Source organism: Myotis myotis, unplaced genomic scaffold, assembly GCF_014108235.1.
Source record: "Myotis myotis isolate mMyoMyo1 unplaced genomic scaffold, mMyoMyo1.p scaffold_m19_p_8, whole genome shotgun sequence".
In the NCBI taxonomy this organism is placed as follows: domain Eukaryota; kingdom Metazoa; phylum Chordata; class Mammalia; order Chiroptera; family Vespertilionidae; genus Myotis; species Myotis myotis.
In genome coordinates, this window is record NW_023416390.1 from 44,628,062 (window position 1) to 44,653,740 (window position 25,679).

The following is a 25,679-nucleotide window of genomic DNA, read 5'->3' on the forward strand; positions in this document are numbered from 1 at the left end:
TAATCCTCACCTGAGGATATTTTTCCATTGATTCTTAGAGATAGTGAAAGGGAGAGGGAGAGACCAAGAGAAACATCGATGTCAGAGAGACACGTGGATTGGTTGCCTCCTGCACGTTCCCCCACCAGGGTTGGGATCAAGCTTGCTATCCAGGTATGTGCTCTTGACCAGAATTGAACCAGGGACTCTTCAGTCCGCTGAGCCAAACCAGCTAGGGCTCTGCCATATTTTTGAGATCTGTTCTCCTCTTCTTTCTCCTTTTGTTAATCTGGCTTTTACTGTTTTCCTAGGCCATTGCAATAACATTTAATCTGTTTTTCATGCCTCCTCTTTCTGGTGCATTTAAAGTTCTTTAAAAAATTTATAGTAGTCCCCCTTTTATCTGGGGGATATGTTTCAAGATCCCCAAGGGATGCCTGAAACCACAGATAACACCAAACCCTCCATATACTATGTTTTTTCCTGTACATATATACCTATGATAAAGTTTAATTTATTAACTAGATACATTAAGAGATTAACAACAAAATAGAACAATGACAACAATATACTGTAATAAGTTATACGAATGTGGTCTCAAAATATCTTATTGTACTGTATTCACCTTCTTGCGATTGAAAAAAATATCAATGTGATGAGATGAAGTGAGGTGAATGATGTGGGCAGCATCTCTCACTTATACCCAATTAGATGAAAGCAGCATCCCTTAACCTCCAGTCATGATAAAAAATGGCTTCAGATATAGCCAAATGTCCCATGGGTGGCAAAATTCCCTTTTCCCTTTGAGAACCATTTGGTTAGACAGACTTGTAGAAGATTCTGATATAATGTGGTAAATGGTATGTATGTCTATGAATGTTGAATTTTAGTAACAGAGAGGAGTAGAGGATTAATTTTCCCACTGATGTCTTTGAAGACTTAGCTCAGATACTGTCTTGTCCCATAGCCTTTCCTGACCTCCTGCTTGTTTTAAATTGCTGCTTCTTTAATAGCATCCATATTCTTTTGTGTTTTACATAACATGCTTGTCTCCTTTTGGAATTCAGCAATTTCTTATTCATCTTTCTGTGTTTTTTTTGTTTGTTTGTTTTTTAGAAATGAAGAAATATCAGTAATAGATACAGAATAGGCATAGATTTTTGGGTAACATGTAATGTGAATTTTGCCTATTTGCTTTTGAAATAATTAACATTGTTCAGATTCATGGTACCTGTTTATTTCATATGACTACCAATTGTGTAATTGTATTAAATTTGTACCTTTTAAAGCCTACTGGCATTTAGAATTGTTTCAGAAACCATCCTATATGGCGGGTGCAGGGCGGGGTGGGGGTGCGGGGAGGAAACCAAGAGAAGTAAAAGGAATTTTAAATTTGGTCTTGCCTACATGTAAGGGAATTTAGAAAACTTAAATGACCCCCCCCCCCCCAAAGTCTTTTAACACTGTAACTTTCATGTATTTACTCTAGAATAACATGATGATGTTAAGTTCTTTATCTTGGAGTAGTACATACTGAAATATTTGTGGATGAAATGTTATGTCTGGTATTTGTTTCAGAATAACAGAGGTAGTGTGGGATGTAGCTGAACAATTGTCACAACTGGGTAATGGATACCCTGGGCTTTGTTATAATCTACTTTTGTATATATTTAAGGTTTTGTTATAATAAGGTTTTATCCTCTCCTGTTTTTGATTAGTGGACATTTTGGATTATAATTTTTAAAAAGGAAACAATCTGCAAGAAAGATTAGACTTTAATTTTGATATCAAAATCCCCTGCGATGTTTGGGTTAGTGAGCCCCTAGCTCATAGTTTTCATTCTTTCTTTGGCTTCTGTCTATTGACATTTCAGTGAACAGACTTAAAGGAATTTGAAATCTTAAGAACTGTTAGTGAAATTTTGCCCATTTAAAATATACTGGAACTTAAAATGTTTTATGGACCAATTCAGCCAGAATCTTTCCTTAGGTCAGTGATGCTAACAGTGTTGAAAACGGAAGATTTAATCAGATTCTCATTGCTCTCAGGAGCAGGAAAGTAAATTCTACTTTATTCTCCAGCACTTTCTACACCCAAGTGCCTCAAAAATTTCATTTAAAGTGGTTATTATTTCCATAAGCCAAATGCTATATTTTCTAACAATCAAATGTTAACATTTATGCTTTGGTGTTTGACTTAATTAAAAATATTTATTATAAAAAAAAAAGTGTCGAGCATTTTATGGTTCTATGAAAACCTTGAAGATGGGTTTTGATTGTTTAGACTATTTTCCTGCTTTATCACCTATAATATGAAGAAGGTAGTCAATCAATTTCAGAGAATATCCAGTAGCATTAAATTAAGTATTTTTGTTTTTTACTGAATATTAAGGGGAAAGCCAGAAAATTTTTTTAGAAATGCCCTTGGTGCTTAAATTTTGGCAGCCTACTTGGGAGAAAGGGTTAGTAAAAGCTGAAGAACTTGAGAGAACGGAGTAGTTGAACAAGTTTCTTGGGATGGAACTGTATTTAGTGAAATAGATAATTAGCCTTTAAAAAATATTGTGTGGTCTATAAGAGATGTACATGTTCATATTCCCTTGAGACTTGCATGTTGGGGGTATTTAAAGCAGACACATGGAGCAGTAATCAACAATATAAACCATTGTGAAATTGACAATATAAGTCAATGTAATGTTACTAATTGCATGATACAAATAATTGTGTGGAAGTTCAGAGAAGTGGAAAATCAAAGAGGGCTCCCGTTATCAAGGAAAACTATACATAGAGAAGGGAGAACTTCATTAGATGAATTTAGATTTGGATAGGTAGAGAGATGAGGGGAAGATGTTTACTAATAAGGCAAAAAGCAATATAAGTGAGAATAGAGCCAGCCTATCCAGGAGACAGCTTCATAGCCTAACATTCCACTCAAAAATGGTTAAGATATTTATAGGCATTATTAAATAAGTTATAAAAATTATTTGAGAGATTGCTAAGGCAAGGAAGCAGCATCCTTTTTCAATTTTAGATTATACATCTCCAGAGATTAGTATTTCATTGGGTTAATTGTGAGGACCACTTTGGGAAATGATGTAATAGTATCAGTACATGGCTAATAGGACACATTTTGTAGGAGAGTGGAGAGCACTGAATACTACTACTAGTGAGGATTTTAATATTTTTAACTTAAGGAGCCCTTAAAAGTTTTTGAGTAGATGAATTACATGAATAAATCAGTGTAAAGAGTAGTAGATAACTTGTTGTTTTAGTAAATAGGTTTCTGTGAAGAGGGACCACATCTGGACCTGATCAGTTATTTCCACATCATCCATAGACCCTTGTCTTTGGGCTTGCTGCTGTAACTAGATGGGATTTTCTGGTTATCTTCTGCAGGGAGGGGGCAGGTGTATCCTTCTGGGACAGGTATATTCTTCTAAGACAGCGGTTCTCAACCTGTGGGCCGCCTAAGACCATCAGAAAACACGTATATAATTACATATTGTTTTTGTGATTAATCACTATGCTTTAATTATGTCTAATTTGTAACAATGAAAATACATCCTGCATATCAGATATTTACATTCATAACAGTATCAAAATTACAGTTATGAAGTAGCAATGAAAATAATTTTATGGTTGGTCACCACAACATGAGGAACTGTATTAAAGGGTCGCGGCATTAGGAAGGTTGAGAACCACTGTTCTAGGAAGAAGAGTAAACTAAGTATTTCTTTCTTTGCTTGTTTATACTCATTATTTAAAAAAAAGGTTTTTTTGAATTTATTAGGGTCACATTGGTTGATAAAATTACAGGTTTCATGTATACAGTTCTATAATACTTCATCTATATATTGTATGTTTACCACCCCAAGTCAAGTCTCCTTCCATCATCACTTAATCTCTCCCTTTACCCTCTCTTACCTCCCCTTATCTCCCCTTCCCTCTGGCATTCATCATCCTGTTGTCTGTGTCCATGAGTCTTTCTTTTTCTTTTTTTTTTTTTTAAACAAAATGTTTATATTGATTTAGAGAGAGAGAGAGAGAGAGAGAGAGAGAGAGAGAGAGAGAGAGAGAGAGAGGGAGGTTGCCTCTTCCTGCCCTGACTGGGGCACGGGAACTAACTGCACCCCAGGTAAGGTATGTGCCCTCGACCAGGAATTGAACCTGAGGCCCTTTAGTGTTCAGGCGGACACTAACCACTGGGCCAGGATTTCCTTTTTAAAGGTCACACAGTATTTCATTGTATTATATACAGCATTTTCTTTGTCCTCCCCAGATTTTCAAAGTTATATTAATTTGACCAAACTTTAATTAAATTCACATATTCATAGGGGAGGCTAATTTAAGCCTGCTATTCCTGGAAACTATCCCTAGTAGGGAACTGATGATCTATAGCAACACTTGTAATATGGTTTCACATAATTCTTTGTCTTGTGTCCTGGCTCTATCCATTTTCAACTATGTGACTTAAGGCAAAGTACTTAACCTCTTTGTTTTCTCATTTAGAAAGTGGGGAAAAATATTACTATAATAACCTCAGGGTGGTTGGGAGCATGAAGTTAATATATATTAAGTGCTTACAATGGTGTCTGACAAGTGGTAAATCTTATATGTATGTGATCACCATCATCTGACAGAGTAGAACACTGTTGACTTAAAAAGGACTTATCTATTACTTCAGATTAAGTAAAGCTAATATTTCACTATTTACAGTGTATTAATTGAAACTCACATTGACTTTTTCTCATATATTTGTGGTTTGACTATAAAATGAGGCCTTCTATAAGTCATGTTAGAAAATCAGTTATTTCCAGTTATGTTTATTGTATGAATCCTATAAACATTTTTATTTCTAGATTTAATAGGAAGAATAATCCTATTACTGTATAATCCCCAATTGGGTAGAACAGCTTTGGAAAGCTGCTGTAAAAAAATAGAAGGGGGAGCCCTTGCTGGTTGGCTCGGTTGACTGAGTATCATCCCATGCACCAAGAGGTTGCTGGTTTGATTTCTTGGTCAGAGCACATGCTCGGGTTGCTGGCTCAAACCCCAGTAGGGGGCATGCAGGGTGCAGTCGAATAACGTTTCTCTCATATTGATGTTTCTCTCTCTCCCGCTCCCTAAAATCAATAAAAATATATACTTAAAAAAAATAGAAGCGGGGGTTGGGGGGGGGGTTGGAAAAGATTAGTAGAAATAAATATTAATTTTAAATGGGGGTAGGGAGCAGTCACGGAAGAGTAATGATCCAAATCTAAGGAGATAGGTTTGTGGGGAAGAGATTGTTTAATGTTAAAGCAGAGATAGTGATAGATAGATAGATTGATTATTTTGAAAAAGGAATAAAATTTGGTTTTAAAAATCTTCCCTTAAAGCAGTGGTTCTCAACCTTCCTAATGCCGCGACCCTTTAATACAGTTCCTTATGTTGTGGTGACCCCCAACCATAAAATTATTTTCGTTGCTACTTCATAACTGTAATTTTGCTACTGTTATGAATCGTAATGTAAATATCTGATATGCAGGATGTATTTTCATTGTTACAAATTGGACATAATTAAAGCATAGTGATTAATCACAAAAACAATATGTAATTATATATGTGTTTTCCGATGGTCTTAGGCGACCCCTGTGAAAGGGTCGTCCGACCCCCCCCCCCCAAAGGGCTCGCGACCCACAGGTTGAGAACCACTGCCCTAAAGTGTTAGCTTTTTTTTTTTTTTTTTTAATATAGTTTATTGATTTTTTTTTACAGAGAGGAAGGGAGAGGGAGAGAGAGCTAGAAAACATCGATGAGAGAGAAACATTAATCAGCTGCCTCCCGCACAACCCCCACTGGGGATGTGCCTGCAACCAAGGTACGTGCCCTTGACCGGAATCGAACCTGGGACCCTTCAGCCCACAGGCCGACGCTCTATCCACTGAGCCAAACCGGTCAGGGCAAGTGTTAGCTTATTTTGATTAGACTAGAGAAGCTATATTTTTAGGAATCCATGTCTATAATTTAAAACTATCCCCTTGAAAGAAAAGTTGGAAATAAAAACTTTTGGGAGCTGTGAAATGTTCATAGGAATCTGAATAGTTATGAATGTGAAAACCTAATTAAAATAATATCTGAGATCTTATAGGATTACCCTGCAATTTTGTTTAGGTGATTTTTATGGCAGCAAAACATTAAAAGAGACAAAAAATAAACTTTTAGAATCAAATGAAAGTATATTTTATCAGTGCTTAAAATTGGAGGCAGGCAGAGACTATGAAAGCCTTTGGTAAGAACAAAATCCTAGTGAAAGCTATTTTTAAAAAAATAATTTTTTATTGTTGAAAGTATTACATATGTCCCTTTTCTAATGAAAGCTGTTGATAACGGAAATGTCTCATTTTATCAACTGCTGTAATTCATATTTATCTAGTGTTATTTAAATTATATGCTCTAGGCTTAATAAACCAGTTAAGAATTTTATCTTAAATATTCTATTAGCTTTATTGGTAAATAATTAGGAAGTAATTTTAGTAGAAAGCATTTAATATTTTCTTATAATATTTTTAATAGAAATCTAGGCATGCCCAGAATTATCAATGCTTATTATAAATGATGACTATACAGATTACCATTGGTGCCTTCACTAAGTCCATGCCAGCTGTCTTTATGTTACATATATATATATATATACCCATTAATTCCTACACTTTTTGTGTGCTTTTAGTATGCTGCTGCATATTGCTGTTTATATATGCTTGGATTAAATGGATTTTCTATTTTTGGGTTTTAACCTTCAGGGTGGATTTGTTTCTCTTTTCTTCAATTCTTGCCCAGGTGTGCAGGAATTTTTTTATTTAATTTGTATATCCCTTTTGCAAACTTGTTTTCTTGGGGCAGGGGAGTAATGCCTTGAAAAAACAACTATAATCATAGGATAAAGATATTGTCAGTCATATACCAGGCCAGCTGAAAAGGAAATTTAAACATTTTGAGGTAGAGTTCACAGAATAAAAAAACAGTGCTGTTGGTTTTTTAAATTCTTAAATGTGTATACAAATCTCTTTGAGAATTACTATTTCCATTGCTTACATTTTTTGCATTTATGTGGCTTTTTCTTATGTACCAAAAGTCAAGTTTAAATAAGCATAACAATTTTTTATATTGCTAGTCTGTATTACACAGCTATAGCTACTGAATATAAAGATTAATTTACACTATTTCAGGTATTCTTTTGTGCCAAATCTACATTTGTGGTCTAGTTTAGGAACTTCAATGCCATTTTTATAACACTTGTTTTCCTAACAAAACTCTTGGAAAGAGTTGTATGTACTTGTTTCCAATTCATCTCCTTCCAGTCTCTTGAATCTATTCTAGACAGGGTTGTGTCCTCACTTCTCTACTGTTAAACAGCTCTTGTCAAGATCACCAGTGATTACCACATTGTAACATCCAAAGTCATGTCTCAGCCCTTATTTTACTTAACTTAATCTTCTCTACTTGTTAACTTTGAAGTGCCCCAGCAGTTCTTCCTGTCTATATTCCATTCCAGGTGACTCTCAGTAACCCAACTATGTATGCTGATGATGCCCAAATTTATATCTGCAGGCCATGCTTCTATCTGAGCTGCAGACTCACTCATCAACTGCCTGATCATCATTTGGATATTTCATAGGCACCTCAAAACTTTCATATCCAAAAACGGGCCCCTGCTTGGGACTCTTTTCCCACAATCTTTCCTTCAGCCTATCCTATTTCTGTTAATGACAACTTCATCTGTCTTGTTGCTTAGGACAAAAACCTTAGAATTGTTGTAACTTCTTGTTCTGTCACCTCACATAAAATCCTATTATGAAATCTGTTAGCAAATATCTTTGACTCTACCTACAGAATATTTCCTGACTGACCATTCCTTATCACTTCTGCATCAACCCTAGTTTTTAGGCCACTGTCATCTTTTGCTTTGATTATATAGTAGCCACCTAATTTATTTAGTCACTGTACCTCTGCCCTTGCCTCCTAGCAGTAGTCTCTGTAATACAGCACCTGGAGTGATCCTGGATTTATTTGTGTCATGATTTATTGTGTCATGATTTATTTTCTTTAAAAAAAATATATATATTTTTTTATTGATTTCAGGGAGGAAGGGAGAGAGAGAGAGAGAAACATCAGTGATAAGAGAGAATCATTGATTGGCTGCCTCCTGCACACCCCCATACTGGGGATGGAGCCTGCAACCCAGGCATGTGCCCTTGACTGGGATCAAACCTTTGACCATTCAGTCTGCAGGCTGACGCTCTATCTACTGAGCCAAACCTGCTAGGGCTCATGATTTATTTTCCCTTCATTACTAGTGGATATGAGTTGTTTACAGTTTAGGGTAAATTTTTTTACTTTAATGTCATGTTTATACATTTCTCTTGGAATGAAATTGCTTGGGTTATAAGGTGTACATAAGTTCAGCTTTAGAAGATATGGTCACAAGATTTTCCAAAGTTGATACATCAGTTTACACACCCACTCACCATGTGGGAGAGTTTCAATTGTTCCATTACTTTGCCAACAATTGGCCTGGTCTGTTTTAAAGTTTCTAGCTGTTATGGTGGAAGTATCAGACATCTCATTGTGTTTTTAATTTTTCTGATATCTAATAATATTGAGTATCTTTTAATACTTTTAGGAGTCATTTTGATGGATTATTGTTTCCTGTTCTCCCGAGTCTTATAAATAGTAGATTTCTAAGAATAACTAGGGGCTATTAATACAGCACAGAAAAAATTTTTCCCTGTCATTTATATTAAGATATTGAGGAAGAAGTAAACTTGATTGCCTAGTACTGAAGGCTTATGTTTAAGGTGTCTGTATTAAATTGTCATGCAGTTGGCAAAGGGAAGTTATTTAAAACTTACTAGATTAATTAATTATATGATTAAGATTCTAAAATATCCAGATGTGTATGAACAAATGAAATGGTTAAAAATTGGGTGTAACACTGTGTCTTTAGTGAGCACTTTGTGGACCTGTGCATATGAATTGACTCTTTAAGTTATAAAATTTTTCTCTTTATATATTACTTGCAGATAGCATGGAAAAGCAGAGGGCAAAGTCTTTCCAGGAACTTCTATATTGGGAGTTCCTCCTTAGGGGAGGTTTGTTCATTCAGTCAGATTGTATTTTCTGAGCACTTTTGAATGAAGCATTCATTATCTAAAGGGATATATGAGCCAGTAAATATAATTAATTCTACCAGAAGCATGCATGTATAAAGGAGATAACATTTGAACTAGTCTTAAAGGGTAAGTAGAGGTTAGTTAGATGAAAAAGGAAAGAGCTAGAAAACAGTCCAGGCAAAAGGCATGACATTGAGAAAGAACATGTGTTATGAAAAGGATGAGAATTTCAGTGTTTCAGTACTCAAGTTGGAAGAGTGGTTGGGGCCAGATTGAATACCAAGTTAATGAGTTTGGATTTTACACTGTAGGAAATAGGGAATTAGTGTAAGTATTGAATCAGGAAAGTGATGCCATTGAGTTTATATTAGGAAGAAAATTTGAGAGGCTGTTAGAACAAGGAATGGCAAAAGAGAGATGAGAGGCTGGGAATGGACTGACAGGACTCACCTGAAGGTCCCCTCTTTTTCCATATTTCCCCCTGATTCTTGATTGTGGTTATTCTGATAAAATATACTAGTTTTAAACTGTTTGAGCCATTTTTATTGATTGTTGGTTATACATTTTAGTTTTCATTAGTATAAATTTAGGAGTTTTGGGGTATATTTGATATTTTAAGTTATTTTTGCCCAATTATTAGTGACACAGATCTAAAATGATAAATTTTCATTAAGATTTTTAGCTTGCATAAATCAAGATAAAAATTTGTAGATTTGTTTTACTGGAAATGGTTATATTCAGTGTTGTAAATTATGTGTTATTTCTTTAAAAAAGAATCAGTTTTCTAAGATTAAAAACAACAACTCTTAGTTTCTAGTAGAAAATGATGCATCATTATCGACATAAATAAAGATGTTTAGCTCTTCTGAGAAAATGATAAAACTTCCTGCCATATTCACTCTTCTTCACCATTGCTCCTTTTGTTTACCAGTCTGGTTTAAAATAGAACTCCTTTAAAACAGAAACTGTCTTTCATACTTCTATACCTCCTTCCACAGTGATGTGGCCATTTTAGATATTTTAGTAATGATTGGCTCTAAAGCTTAAGTGTGTAACAGTTTCAAGTGAATGCCATCCTTTTTTTTCTTTGTTTGCATTCACATAGTACCTATAGACTACACATATTTGATACAGGTTGTGAAAGAGAGGTTTAAGGTTTAGAATTTGTTCCAATCTGAATTGACCATTGGATTTTTTTGCCTAATTGAACAATTATAATGAAGTTTCAGATTGTTTATGACTGAGCTTGCTCAAAAAAAAAAAAAAATCACTTGCTTTTCTTAATGACTCTTTTAAAAAAGTGAGCTCATTTCTGGCTTTATTCCCCTGTTGGCTTCATCTTTGATATTTGGAATGAAGAGATTGTTTTGAAAGGATAAGCCACAAGGAACGATTTTACATAGTACAGTACTCACTTTACCTTAGTGTGGCTTAGATCTGATGCTTTCATTTTTGGGCCATTGGGCTGCTTCTCATCTGTATTTGTTTTCTTCTTTAGATATTAGGATCAAGGAAGAAGAACCTGATCCTGAAGAGTGGCAGCTCAGTGGTGATTCTACATTGAATACCAATGATCTAACACATTTAAGAGTACAGGTGGTAGATGAAGAAGGGGACCAACAACATCAAGAAGGAAAAAGACTTCGGAGGGTAGCTTGCACCTGTCCCAACTGTAAAGAAGGTGGTGGGAGGTATGCACACATTAAACATTTTTTTTGAAAGACTGCTTATATCATCACCCTAATTTTTGAAATAGTGCATGCCATATCATTAATTATGGGATATTACTCATTACACGATTATTTTGTGTGTATGTACGTATGAGTGTTGCAGAAAAAGTTGAGAACAAAATGTATAAAATTAAAACTTTCAGATGTAAGCTTTGTTTTTAAAACTTAAATTACTTGGTTGGCTATGTAGGGTTTTTTTTGGTATTTAAAACAGCAGTGTAATAGATGCCATTTGACAGCCTCATGTCAGAAATCAGCCTATTTGCAAAATGGCAGTGAGATTTGCCCAAATACAGATAAAAAGTTGATTCTGAGCTTGAGAATAGTTGTATAAACATACATTCAGAAATAGTTGTAACCATAAGCATTTTCATTTTCAACAGATAAATAATAAGCCTTAATGATGGAAGTGTTTAAAAAGTAGAACTGTAATATTTCAATTTAGTGTTTTTAAAAACAAACATTAAGACAGAGTAACATGACAGGAATAAACTCAAAACAGACCAGTAATTATATTAAATATGGATGGATTAAGCGTAGTAATTAAGGGATGGAGACTCCGATCATATTTAAAGAACATAAAATCCAGCTAAGAGAATGGAAAAAGATTGATTAGGCAAATGTTAACAAAGAGAACTTGGATAGCAGTGTTAATGTCAGGCAAGGTAGGATTAAGGTAAAAATCATCAAATGGATAGATAGAGGTATATTTCTTAATAACAAAGTTTCCACCAAGATTTAGTAGTCATGGTATCTTTCCCTTACATCTTTGAAATATATAGCAAAAGCTGAGAACTAAAGATATACAAACCAAATTCCCAGTCATAGTGAAAGGCCTTAACATACCTCACTCAAAAATGTACTGCTTAAACCAGTCGTGGGCAAACTACGGCCCGCGGGCCGGATCCGGCCCGTTTGAAATGAATAAAACTAAAAAAAAAAAAGACCGTACCCTTTTATGTAATGATGTTTACTTTGAATTTATATTAGTTCACACAAACACTCCATCCATGCTTTTGTTCCGGCCCTCCGGTCCAGTTTAAGAACCTATTGTGGCCCTCGAGTCAGAAAGTTTGCCCACCCCTGGTTTAAACAGACAAAAATGCTATTGATATAGTTAATGAGTTTGATATAATAGAGACTTTATCTGCCTTTGAGTTGATCTTATTAGTTGATTTGCACATTGGTCAGCCAGTTAGCAATAGTAGTAATGATAATAACATCTAACATTGAGAGATTAGATAGTTTTATAAGTGAGGCATAGAGAGGTGAGTGACTTGTATGAAGCACATATAACAGATATCTGGTTCCAGATTCTTGGTCCAGAACTTTACCACTATACTGCCTCCTAAGTGGATTTACTTCTGCATCTGATGCTTAGATATTTGTATTTACTGGTAATTATTCAATTGTTTGAAATTGTATTTATTTTTAGTTTGGTCAGTTTAAGTAAATGGAACTCCTTAGTTAGGCAATAACTTCTGAAATTGACTCATTTTTAGAGGAACTTTCAAGATAATTGTTTATGAAAGTCAAATTGAGGATCAAGGTCTGGCCTATTTTACTTATTCTTTAAAATGAAAATCTTTAAAAAATGTTTATTAAACTAATGCATGCTCATAAAAATTCAGAAGTATAGAAGAGTATTAAAAGAATACCCAAATCCTACCTCACCTCAAGATAACTGTTGTGACATTTTTATATATATCCTTCCAGACTTTACAAATATTTTAAAGTATAGTTATTTTATTCTCACTACTTTACATGTCTGTTCTTACTTTGAAAATTTTTGTGACCACATTTACAAGTCTATATAGTTTGCATCAGTTTTTTTTATGGCTGTATAGTAGTCTATTGTATGGAAGCATAAAAATTTACCTTCTTTTTTGGGGGGAGTTTATTGTCATTTTAATTCTCATGCATACATCTTTGCACATTTGTCTAATTGTTTCATCAGTGTAAATTGGTAGAAGTGGAATTCTTGGATCAAAGGGAATTGTGTGCTAGAAAGGCTTTATCAATTTATTATTTCCACCAGTGGTGTATGAGAGTTATCTGCTTTTCCACACCCTTGCCAATAATGGATTTTATAATATTTTTTTCAAACCTTTTAAAGTCTGACAGAGGAAAAGTAATACCTCAGTATTGTTTTATTTAGTATATTTGTTCTTTGTGAGATTGAACATTTTTTGGTATGCTTATTTTACCTTTTTAAAATTTATTTTGTGCATTGTTCTTTATGTCTTCTGTGAACCTGTTAATTTGTGTGTTTAACTGTCATACACAGACATTTTTTCTGGTTTTACATTGCCTTTCAACCTTATGTCTGTGGTTTGCAAAATGCATTGTTATACAAGTGAAAAATGAGTTTCATTACTTAGTTTGCAAACATTTTTTAAGCCCAAATTTTTTTAGTTAACAATTTTTATGTGATGTCTTGTTATCCTGCTTTTTAAAAACTTTTCAATCCGAGGATTATAAAAGTACTTATATTTTTTCTAGAAGTTTTGTAAGTTCATTTTAAAATAACTTATTCTAAGCAATCAAAATTGATGTTCGTAAGACATTTTTTATATTGTTTCTTAGAACTCATTTGAACAGAATTCAGCATATATATATATATATATATATATATATATATGGCACAATTGTATCATTGACAATTGCTGTCTCTAGTGAAAGCATAACATATATATATAGTAAGTCCCAAATATTGCAAAATGTTTTGCATAGGTGAGACAGGCGGTACTTCAAAAAATTTAGGTTATTAGCCATTTTTCTCTGTCATATTCTTTAAATAAAATATGTGTAATTTAGAGAACTAAATTTCATTTGTTTACCCTTTTGAGCAAGATGTAAAATATAATTAAATATAAAAAACAGTATTTATTTGGCCATTTAGCCAATATTTTTTAAGCAGAACCAGTCTTCAGAAATTTTTTACTCTAGTGGAAGAGACAAATAAATTTAATAAAGGGAAATACATTCTAAAGGCATTGTTATGTCAATTTTGTGTAGATTAAACATCAATCCATATTTCAGAAAATTAAGTTATTTTGCAGAAATCTGTTTTCTATGTCAGCTCAGTTTGTGTCCCATTTCTTCCATCCCAAGCAAAAGAAAGACTTGATTATTTAGCTTTTCTTAATCCCTCTACCTTTAGTTTATTTATTCTGTCACTCTTGGCATGATTAAATTATTTGGAGCATGCTTAGGCACTCAGAAATAGTAGAAATTTAAAATTCTTTGGTTTTTCAGATGATATAATAAGTATTAGAGGAATGATTATGAAGAAAACGTGTGGCTAAATCTTTTGTTACCTGAAGTTTGTTGAGAAATTTACTTCAATTCTTTTCCTTCTTTTACATCATCACATGCCATTTAAATTCATACCTAGCATATTTAGTTCTTATCTGGAATAGAATTTCCTTTTTAAATGGAAACTTGGACTGCATTTTGAGCCTTTCCCTTAAATTACATATTTATGTGTGCCCATCTCTATTTTTATTTTCTTTCTTAGATGCTTGTCCTTTCTCCAAATAATGAATATTTCTTATTTTCTTATAATGAGGAATACCTTTAATATCTTTAATAATGAGGAATATCTTTATCTTTCCCTGGCTTCTTGGTTCTTTGAGAACCCAAATTTGTTGCTGTATTTTGTTACAATCTTGTGCTTTGTTAGTGTTCTCAAGCTAAATTTTTGCTAAGTTAGTAAAAATAGCACTTTGGAGTTTATAAAAGCACATGATTCACCTGAGTTGGTAGTCTTAGGAGAGTACAACAGTGAACCCAATTGGGTTCTCTGTGAAATTGCTATGGTGAACACGATATGTAAAATTGGTTTGCACACCAGGAGCCACAAACATTGCTCTTTTTCTTAGGGCTATTTAAGAATAAGCTAAATTTAAAAAGCTAAATTGAAGGAAACATATTGGCTTTGGTTAAGACTTTGGCATTACAGGTGAGCCAGTAAAACCTGTTTCACTCAACTCAGCTCTTTAAAGAGAGTTGTAGAAATTGGGGGTGGACTGGAGCAGGAACTAGAATTGTGTTAGATTATGACATCCTTGCCCTTGAGACAACAGCATGATTCCTCCTTGTCTTTACTTATGCTATTCCTCTGCCTGGAATGCCTTCCCTCCTTTCTATCTAAATCCTACCCACCTCCTCCACGAAGCCTTCTCTAACTACTGGAGCCCACATTGATGTCTCCCTGTTCAGAACACCTATGGCATCTAACAGCCAGCACTGCACCGTTTAGCACTGTTTGTCCTATGGCAATTTCACATGCTACTGAGTGTGAGTACATTAAAATATAAATGTGGGGAAATACGCATTTTTCTAGTAAAATTTGAAAAATGATAGGTGTATTATATACAGGAGGATTTTCAGGCTTATGGAAGTTTTGCAGGCTATAACTTAGACTGAGATTGGGGGAGGAGGGGAAGTTGGGGGGTTCTTAAATGTACCTTTGTTAATCTCAGAGAAACATTGCAAATTTTATATAATATGGTTTTGACAATTGTGAGTCTGAAATGTTACATGTTTTTTATAAACTCATGTTTATTCAGTAACTAGTCTAATTTTTTTAAAAGCTGTAGTATCATTTTATAGTGTTTAAGATTATTTGAATATCAGTTATGGAATCCAAAAATTTTTCTTCTTGCTTAGTCTGTTACCTCTGTTCACCCATCTAAGCATATATCTCCCAAACCCTGTTCTTGGTACCAATACTGAAATATAACAAATGTAAAATTTTGCGATGTGGAGAAATTGTATTTTATTATATCTTTGATGTATAATTTGGGGTATCTTTGCATGGTTAATATGAAGGAAATTTTAACTGTAAAGATAATTTTTATTTATATTTATTTCATGTAGTGCTAAAGGAACTAAGACAAAAAGCTTCGTCCAAATTTTTTTTAAAACTTTGTCCAGTGTATATTCAGGGTGTGGCCATATAAATATATGAGTAAATATGCTTAACGTGCCTATCTACCTTTTAATTGTACCTGTGATTAGTTATGTATTCATGCTTGGTTTATTTCCTTTTTAAATTAGCCAATAGCATGACTTTGAGTAGACGACTTAGTTTCCCATACACCTAAATTGGGATTGGGCCTATGCATAGAATTTGTGAATGGTTCTGACAGAATAATAAATAGCTTTGTTACACTTTTTTAAATACGTAAAATGTCCTTTTAAATTATATAATACTTTAACGTATTTACATTTGGACAGCAATTAAATTAATTCTTGAGTAAAATCAACATGTAAAACTTAACATATTTGAAACAAAAGTTTTTATTTAAATTGATTTTAATTGGTCTTGGTTTCTGATTGACCTCTTGGTGATAATGTCTTCTATTTGAAATGTAACATGGTGATATATAATATAAGTGGTAATATTCATTTGAATATTTACATGTAAGTATATATTATTCTGTGTGTGTTTTTTAGAGGTACCAATCTTGGGAAAAAGAAGCAACACATTTGTCATATACCAGGATGTGGTAAAGTCTATGGGAAGACCTCACATCTGAGAGCTCATCTGCGTTGGCATTCTGGGGAGCGCCCTTTTGTTTGTAACTGGATGTTCTGTGGTAAAAGATTTACTCGAAGTGATGAATTACAGAGGCACAGAAGAACACATACAGGTTACTAATATTTACTTTTAACAGACAAAATGAATTATAGGGCTACATACTATCTTGAAAGTTTTTTGTTTTGTTTATTAGCACACCTGAGCTGAATTTAAAAAATATGACCAATCACATCAAATTTTTATCTTCATCAACACCAGTTTAAAAACACTAATTCCAAACAAGCCAATATGACTTCTAACATTTTGTTTTATGCAGACATTAGTTAGCTTTTTCTTTTTTAGTTAGTGTCTTTTTTTTTACATTATTGAATATCTTAAGCCACATTTATGCTATTATTGTTTATGTTAAACCTTTTAAATTAGTTGTCTGCTTTTGCTGTTGATCTTATTCTTTCATCTTCCTCAACACTTTAATAAAAAAATAACTCCTTTTCCCCTGATGAAGTTAGACATTTCACCTTTTCTCTTGTTTTAATGTCTGATGTAAGCAAAAGACATTTATTTCATTGAGAAATAATCAAGGCATTGTTGATGTTAAGATTCTTTCATTTAATTGTTTTTATATAGTGTGTGGTTGTTACATAAAATGGGCCTACGAATGACCCAAACTTAATCCTAATTTATAACTTAGAGAGAGATAGTTTTCTCCTGCTACCATGTAATGATCAAGGTGTTCATCAGTCTATGTTCAACACTGAAGAATTGAGAAATAAGTACTTTCAGTCCTAGAGAGCTTAGAAGGAAGAAGCATGGTGAAATGGAGGACATTTTGGATTCTGAAGTCTCCTAGATCTGGATTCAAATCCATGAACTCTGTTAGATTAAGCAAATAAGCTGTCTCTGACCTGCTTTCACACCTCTTGTATTGCTTTAAATATTACATAACATAACCTGTGAAGTATTTAGTAGTATCCATATTAAGATGCTCTACTTGTTTTATAGTTTCTGTCTCACTGCTCAGGTAGGTAGGTAGACAGATGAGTTGTTTATAACTACAACAAACAATGTAAGAAAGTAGATAAAGTATGCTTAGAGGCAGAGATCATGATTGCTTGGGATAGTAAGGGATTGTTGGGCAATGGGCTTGCCTTACTGTGACCCTATAACAGACTTTTCCTCAGTGGAATTTGGCCAGTAGGATATAAGAAACAATGAAATAGGGAGTGGGGGAGAAGGTCTATGACCAAATGTGTGGAAAACATTGGGGGGGGCATGTAGTGTGTGTAGCATTTCCCAAATATCTGATCTTTGTGCCATTTGCCATGGAGCATCTCTCAGAACTAATGTTCCAAGAGAAACTTTGGGAAATATCTTCTCAGAAGAATAGTATGTGAATAAAAGAGGTGAGGGATCATTTGACATGAGTGAAGATGAGATTGTAGATTTTAGAATTGAGCCATAATCTTAGTTATCTCAAGTTAGCCTTGCATTCCCATACCACTTACTACAGTGGTGAAGTTTTGTATTGTAATAAAATTTAGTATTTAAGGAAGATTTGTCTGGCATTGATTTGTCAGGTTAGAGAGGTAAAGACAAGGGTGTCATTGCAATATAATTCAGACAGCAGGTCTGTTGAGAACCTACCTCGAGTAGAGGTGCTGGAACAGGAGATAGATAAGGCATGTTAAAATAAATTAAGAAAATGCTAGATTTGTTGATGAATTTTTCTGGATTCCTTTCAGGCTGGCCTTTTGCCTTCTAGTCAGTCCTCTTACATAGTTAAGTCTTCATCATAGAATTTAGTCTTTTGTATTAAAAATATTTTATTCATCAGGGTCTTATTAACTTTAACATGATATATTGGGCTTGCTCTTAATTATTCCAGCTGAAGTCAACTCAGCCATTTCTTGGGATTTCAATCTTAGTGGACCTCAAGCTTGCATTTTTACTTTTATCTTGAAGTACTCTGTACTTGAATTCAGGTTTAAGAGTTGGAGGTTTAATATCATTGGTACAACATGTTACTACCTTAAATATAGCTTAAAGCTGTAAACTTTTTTTTAAAGGGATATAATGAGTTCTCAATGGCATCAGTAGAAACTGAGACTTTTAAGTGAAATGATGTCTATCAAAAACAATTTTACCATAGGCCGGCTGACATAAGCAAGAGCTAAGTTCCTATGGCATATTTCTGATCACAAAAACATCACTACATCGGGGACAGGCTAAAAGGGATCAGTGGGGGAAAAGGGGACATCTAATACTTTCAACAATAAAGATTTTTTAAAAACCATGCAAAACACACACCAAAAAACATCACTACACTTCTAATATTAAACATTGAAATACATATAAGATATGTGTGTGTGTGTATATATATATATATAAACAGAGGACTTTCCAACCTGCTTATGCCAGGTTCAGGGTTGCAGGTGGCTGGAGCTTCTCTCAGCAGCTCTGTGCAAAAGGCAGGAACCAGCCATGGGCAAGACCCCCTTCCATTGCAGGGTGCACTCACACCTACATCCCCACTCACTCAGACTGGGACAGTGCAGACAGACACACCAATTCACCTCACGTGCATATCTTTGAGATGTGGGAGGAAACCAGAGTACCTAGAGGAAATCCACGCAGACATGGTGAGAACAGTGGCTCTATTAGAAGTCGTTTTTTCTTCTCGTTATTAAAAAACAATTTGAACAAAATTTTATGTAAGGACCTCCTGTATGTTACAGATTATCATTTTTTAGCTGATACCTTGTAACATGTTTTAAAACAAACTATTAGCACAGTTGAGGTATTAAAATATTGTCTGAATGACAGTGTGTAATAAGTTTGGAAGATTGCTTTTCATCAAAAAGTAAAGATGACATTTATTTTGAGGGGAAATATTCTATCAGAGAAAATTGCAGAGGCAGTTCATGAAACTAATACAATGTTAATTGAACTCTGCTCCCTGTCCTTAGCTGTCAGTGTTGGGTTATTTTCTTTCTCAGGGAATTATCAGTCCATTGTTGAATTTTGAAAATTAAGTTACTTAATTTTATTTCTAACAGGTGAGAAGAAATTTGTTTGTCCAGAATGTTCAAAACGCTTTATGAGAAGTGATCACCTTGCCAAACATATTAAAACACATCAGAATAAAAAAGGTATTCACTCTAGCAGTACAGTGCTGGCATCTGTGGAAACTGCACGAGATGATACTTTGATTACTGCAGGAGGAACAACACTTATCCTTGCAAATATTCAACAAGGTTCTGTTTCAGGGATAGGAACTGTTAATACTTCCACCACCAGCAATCAAGATATCCTTACCAACACTGAAATACCTTTACAGCTTGTCACAGTTTCTGGAAATGAGACAATGGAGTAAATATTACACAAATACTTATTCATTGTGGTTATTTTTATACAGTAGTGAGAAGAATATTGTTCCTAAGTTCTTAGATATCTTTTTATTGATGTGCAAAAATTTTTGGATTGACAGTAACTTGGTTATACATGACACTGAAATGCCTTACTTTGTATGATATTCCATAGTATATTAAAAATGGTAAAATTGCATGGGTTTTGTAGGTACTTTTGGAATCTAGAAGAAATGAAATTTTACCAAGTTATATAAAGAAAATTGAATTTAACAATGCGAATGGTAGTCTAACCAAATGCATCAATCCTGTGTGGTTTAGTGTAAAAATGAGAACATGTTGGTATTTATCTATTGTAAGATAAAAAAGTTGGTGGGTGAAAGAAATCATGTTATGATAAAAAAAAATTTTGTAATTTTCTTGATGACTGGAATTTTTATTATGCATAACTGACAAATCAAGTTTCCAAGCAAATGTTACATAGTGTAGGCTTTACTTAGCTTATCAATTTGTCATTTTGAAGCTAATTATTTTAATTAGGTTAACTATGTACAATATTTTAAGCATTACTCTTGTAAGATTTTGAAAACTACATTTTAACATGGAACTCTAGGGATAGTCACCTTTTAAATCCTGTTGAAAAGCCATGTTTAAGATTTAATTTGCCAAAATAATGTCTTGTTAATATTCTTTCAATAACGAAGTTGGGCAATATAACCAATGTTTAAAAAAGTTAAAAATGTATAGGTTGAGGCATTTGGGTGGTAAGAAAATGTTCTAGTGAGATATCCCTTTTCTTGCATATTGGAGGACCAAAAAAATAAGGTGTATTGCGTCTTAGCAGTGACTTTTTTATCCAATCTTGTTTCCAAAAACCATGTCTGCCAGGGCCTTAAAAGCCATCATGTAAATTACCAGTAAAGTATAACATATGCAAACATAACAAAATCACTTCCATAGTGACGATACTCCAACCATATGGATATTAGTCATAGAAAACTAGTGGTTTTATGATATTTTTTTAAGTATTTTTTTTTTGTCTAGGTAGTCAGTCTGCACTTAAATATCAACCATTTTCTTTTTTTGCTTTTTCCCTTAAAATTTATATGTATTCAGTACATTTAATTGAGAAACGTATGTTTTTTATTACGCTGTATTTTCTTTTTATTTTTTAATTATTGTTTATATTTTCAATTATTAAAAATGTACAAAATAAAGTTTCATTGCTGGTCTTGTAAGAGCTATACAATTTTCCTAAATGTATACCTGTAACTGCAGCAGTTCACCTATTTCAAAAATTTGGAATTCTATTCATTTGTTATTCTTAAGACCACCTCAAATTTAAAGGCTACCTTATTGTACGTTTAAAGTGTATTATAACAGTGTGGTAGTTAATAAAACACTATTTTTTTTTCTTTTGAGTTTGTTGTATTCCTATGCATTTAAAATATTGCAGTGGTATGGGGCAAGAAAATCTGTTTGGTTTTTCTTCAACTTAGCCTTTTATTTGCCTTAGTGTTGATTTCAGACTCTGAAATGATTTTAAATAGGTATATTTGCTTAAAAAGAAGAATAGAGGTACTAGCTGACTACGAATTTTTTACTGAAGAGTGAGCTTATTATTAAAACTTTGGAAAAAAATATTTTATCTTTGCCCAAATTGAGTAATATCAATGCCATTTTGCAAGCCTTGTTTTTTATTTGTTTATTCTTCCTGTTAAAGCAATGTGCAGAATATTTTGATTTATCAGAAACTTGAATTTATGTGAAGATTCTTGAAAAAGATAACATAACACAAGTTTTGGTAATGATAGCAAGAGTTATTGAAAAGGTTATATTTTGAATTTGTGTATGTAATTATGATAAAGGCAGGGTAGGAGGAAAAGAAAATTTAATATTAACATGACTATATTTTAGATATTTTTAAATTAAAAATCCAATTCTCCACATGTCTACAGTGGGGTAAAGATTTCCATGGTCTGTTTTCCAGGCTTAATGTGACACTGTCAATAATATCTTTGAATGCATAGGACAACTCTAGATATACATATAAACATAAATAAAGTTTTTCTGAATGAAACTTAAGCTTGTTATGTGAAATAAGGTCTTGGAATTATAGAAATTAATGGAATGTATAATTATTTCGAAGTTATAAGGATTAGAATTTGAATCTTCAAACTCCTTTAGGTAATTAATTTTTTTATTTAGGAAGTATGAAAAGGATTATGTTAGGAGATTGTTCACTAAGCAAAATTCTCATTAAGTCAGGAGATTAAAAAACTTTAGGGATGGTATAGATGTTTTTAAGTATTGAAATTTTATAGTATATATGTAAAATTTCAATACTTTTTGATCCATGAGTTTTCAAGCATATTTTATCAGTTCTTAGAGCATGAATGCAATGAAGAAAGTAAGTAGTCTTGAAAATTATTTAAATAAGGGTTTGGAGTGCTCACTAGAAATATAACAATGAACTTTGGATTTTTACCTAACAAAGAAGTCAAAGTATTCATCCTCAGAATATGTTGTTTTTAAATATTTCTATATTCATGTTTAAAAAATGTTGAATATACTCTGGAAACAATATTTGAAGAATTATCCTGAAGTTGGTTTTTTTCTAGTTATAAAATTTATTGTGTAGATACAGAAGTCGGCAAAAATAGGCTTATAGTTCATATGGTAAATAATAGAAGAATAAACTCGTGGACTCAGAACTGTGAGCCTACTTTTGCTCATCCCTGTATATTCTTTAATAGTTTTTTATAATTGCTTTATTTTTGTAAATGCTAGAGTTAAGATACATTCAGTATATTTACATAGAAATAATTCCTATTTATCAGAATCTAATGGAGTAGGTGTCTGTACTCTATGCCTTAATTTAAAGAAAATATCACTTAAGAAAACTTTATTTTTTGTGGATTGAGAGTCAAGGACTTTAAAAAGCAATCCAGTTAACCAAAAAGCATGTAAAGTTTAATGGAGTAAACCTGTTGCAAAAAATCAGGTTCTCTGTAAGTAACTTTGGGCAGAATAGCGAAAATGCTTAAGATTTTTCAAATAGTGAAATTGCTTAAAGATTAAACATCTACATATAAAACTGAAGGCATGTCATACATTTCATGGAAAATAGTTCTTAGGCAGTATTCTTCAGAAAATGCTGGGAGTATTTTAAAATGTCCACATAGCTTCATCCTTGACCTACTAGATCTACATCTCTGGGTATGGGGAATATATATGTATTATGTAACAGCTTCTCTAGTGAATGATAAACAGTCCTGGATTAGAATCATCTAAATGGAGCAAGTATCCCCTTAGTGTCTTAATTGTAATTTAGATCCTCATATTGACTGCTCATGATCCCAAAATGTTTTATTAAAATTTATATTGTATTTAATATTGTTTGAAATTTGGGGTTATTAAGTAGTAACATTTGGTTTTAAAATACATAAGTTGACATGTTCATGCTACCTATGAGTAGATAATTTGGTTTTTGGTTTTAATGCTATTGGTAAAAATTGTTTTCAATGTAAAAGAATTGTTTCACTAAGTAGTATGTTTAAAACTTTTTGCCATCAATGAGTAGTAATTCTTTTTTTTTTAATCCTCCAAGGATATATTTGCTTGTTTTTAATAGATGTTTTTAGAGAGAGGAAGGCGGGGAGAGAGAGAAACATTGATTGGTTGCCTCTCATACGTGCTCTGGTGCCCCAATTGGAAATGGAACCCAAAATCTGGGTATGTGCCCTGACTGAGAATCGAACGCATGGCTCTTAAGTGCACACCATGACACTCCAACCAACTGAGCCACACCAGCCAGGGCCAGTAATTCTTTTGTTGTCTGATAATGAGCATGGAACAAATTGGTTGATACCTTGGGAACAAGATTTGATATTCTAGTAAAATCACCTCCTTTATTTCGTGTTGGAGACAAAGGTATATTGATTTGGCCCAGTTCCTTGTTCAGGTAGACTTGCATATCAAATGTATTGTGGTAAATTTATACTAGTGGCAGATAGAAAATGCTCTAGAAACCTGGTGGATTCTGCATGGAGGAGTTTTGGAAACTCAGGCAGAGACATTAGCAAAGGTACAGTGTGGTACTTAAAAAGGGAAGAATAGAGGTACCCGGGAATTTGTGAGAGATGGAGTGTCAGTGTTTTGGAGGAGGGGCTATCGAATTGATAAAGGGGTTCAGAATTTAAACTTTACCAGTGATTCCCAATCTTTTGGGGATCACAGTAATTGAGGGCACAAGACAAGAGGTGCTGGAGACAGCAAGCATACAATATTAAGTTTGGTCACAAAGAGAAGAAAGATGGACGATGCGTGGCTGAGTCAGGATTGAGAAAATTGTTGAAAATGTCTTTGTAAAAGGGACATTTATATTGATGAATGTTAAAAGAGAATAGAAGAACTTAAATGACCACTAAGCTACCCAGATACAAATGCATAACAAAATTGGAGTTGAAGTTTAAGAAAATGCGTGGATATGCTGTCATGTAACATGATTCATGCCATGTCATTATATATTTAAAACAGGTTTTTAGTGTTAAAAATGATGTGCTGAAATGGACGGGGGTGGGTGGGTGTCTCTATTTCCTTCAGCCTTTCCTCCCCACCTCCCAGCCTTTAACTTCCTTGCTTCTCTTCTAAGTCCATATTAAACTACATAGTAGACATGTGATATGTGGTAGTTTCTTGCCTTGAAGTTTTCATCATTATAAAAGGGATAACTAACAATAGTTCCCATCAAGATGGTTTTGAGGATTAAAATGTAAGCATTTAGCAGTGTCTGGCTTATAGTAAAGGCTCAATAAGTGGTTTGTATTTTTTTCCCACACCTGTTAATTCTTGAGATTTCATTTTTCTGTAGTAAAAAGACCATTATTTTGGATTTTCCATTGTTTGACTATGGTTCATGCATTGATTTTCTTTTTCAGAATAAGGGGTAATTTTTGTTGTTTATTCTAGTATTTTTATTGATTTCAGAGAGGGAGAGAGAAACATCATGATGAGAGAGAATCATTGATTGGCTGCCTCCTGCACGCCCCCTACTGGGTATCTAGCCCGCAATCCGGGCATGTGCCCTTGACTCGGGACCCTTTAGTCTGCAGTTCGATGCTCTATCCACTGAGCAAAACCAGTTAAGGTGGTAATTTTGTTTTTAATGCAAAAATGTGGAAGGTGAACTTTAGAATCTAAATTGATAGTGGACAATGTGTCTAAAGTGACTGCTTCTTACAAAGGATGGAATACGAAGAAAAAAATGAAGCAGAAAAGTAGCGTCTTGAAGAAATCACACCCTGATGTAGAATTCTTTCCTATTTTAACATTTCTAGGAGTCAACCAAAGAATCTTTAGGTTCATTTCAATTGAAAGAAAATTTAGCATGTAAGGGTTCCAACCTTAAATTGGAAAAGGCCATCAAAGAAATGCATCTTATTTCTACAAAAGAAAGAAAAAAGTCTAATCCTCCAATTACTAGACGACAGGGAAATACTAACTTCTGGCCCGTTTTTTGAATATTACTTCCTCCCATCTTCAGGGATGAGCTGTTTAGATGATCCGACAGGAGTGGACATCTGGTCAAATCTGAGCCAAGTAAATGATTTCTGGGAATTTGGAATCGGAAAGCTAATGTCTTGGGAGGTTGCATTTGGAACATGTATGTGAAGCAGAAAGACAATAAGGCAAAGATGAGAGAGATAAAGCCCCAGAAGAAAAAGATGAAGAAAACAGTGCCAGAATTCCTGAGAACTAGTTTTTGTTCCAGTGTTTTGTGCCTTTTTGCATTTCCTCTTCCGGATTTCCTGAAGATACCCGTAAAACCTTACAGAGACTGCTTCACTTCCACCTTCAGTTTTTTTTCTTAAGTTTGGGAAGCTGTTATTTGCTACTAAATAATG

The 25,679-nt window shown here is 33.6% G+C and overlaps 1 protein-coding gene across 3 annotated transcripts in view; it reads left to right on the top strand.

Annotated features, from left to right (window-relative positions):
• The window catches only part of SP3 (Sp3 transcription factor), a 50,547-nt gene extending 29,353 nt beyond the window's left edge, over nucleotides 1–21,194 (top strand). For 2 of the 3 annotated variants that reach the window (XM_036320771.1, XM_036320772.1), the window contains 3 exons: nucleotides 10,629–10,821; nucleotides 16,324–16,520; nucleotides 19,465–21,194. In XM_036320771.1, the coding sequence (XP_036176664.1) occupies nucleotides 10,629–10,821; nucleotides 16,324–16,520; nucleotides 19,465–19,781 (707 nt within the window). In that variant the 3' untranslated portion in view covers nucleotides 19,782–21,194. Of the gene's footprint in view, nucleotides 1–10,628; nucleotides 10,822–14,380; nucleotides 15,015–16,323; nucleotides 16,521–19,464 lie in introns of those variants that run through there. The other variant, XM_036320773.1, reaches the window with a different exon arrangement.
• Nucleotides 21,195–25,679: the final 4,485 nt, after the last annotated feature.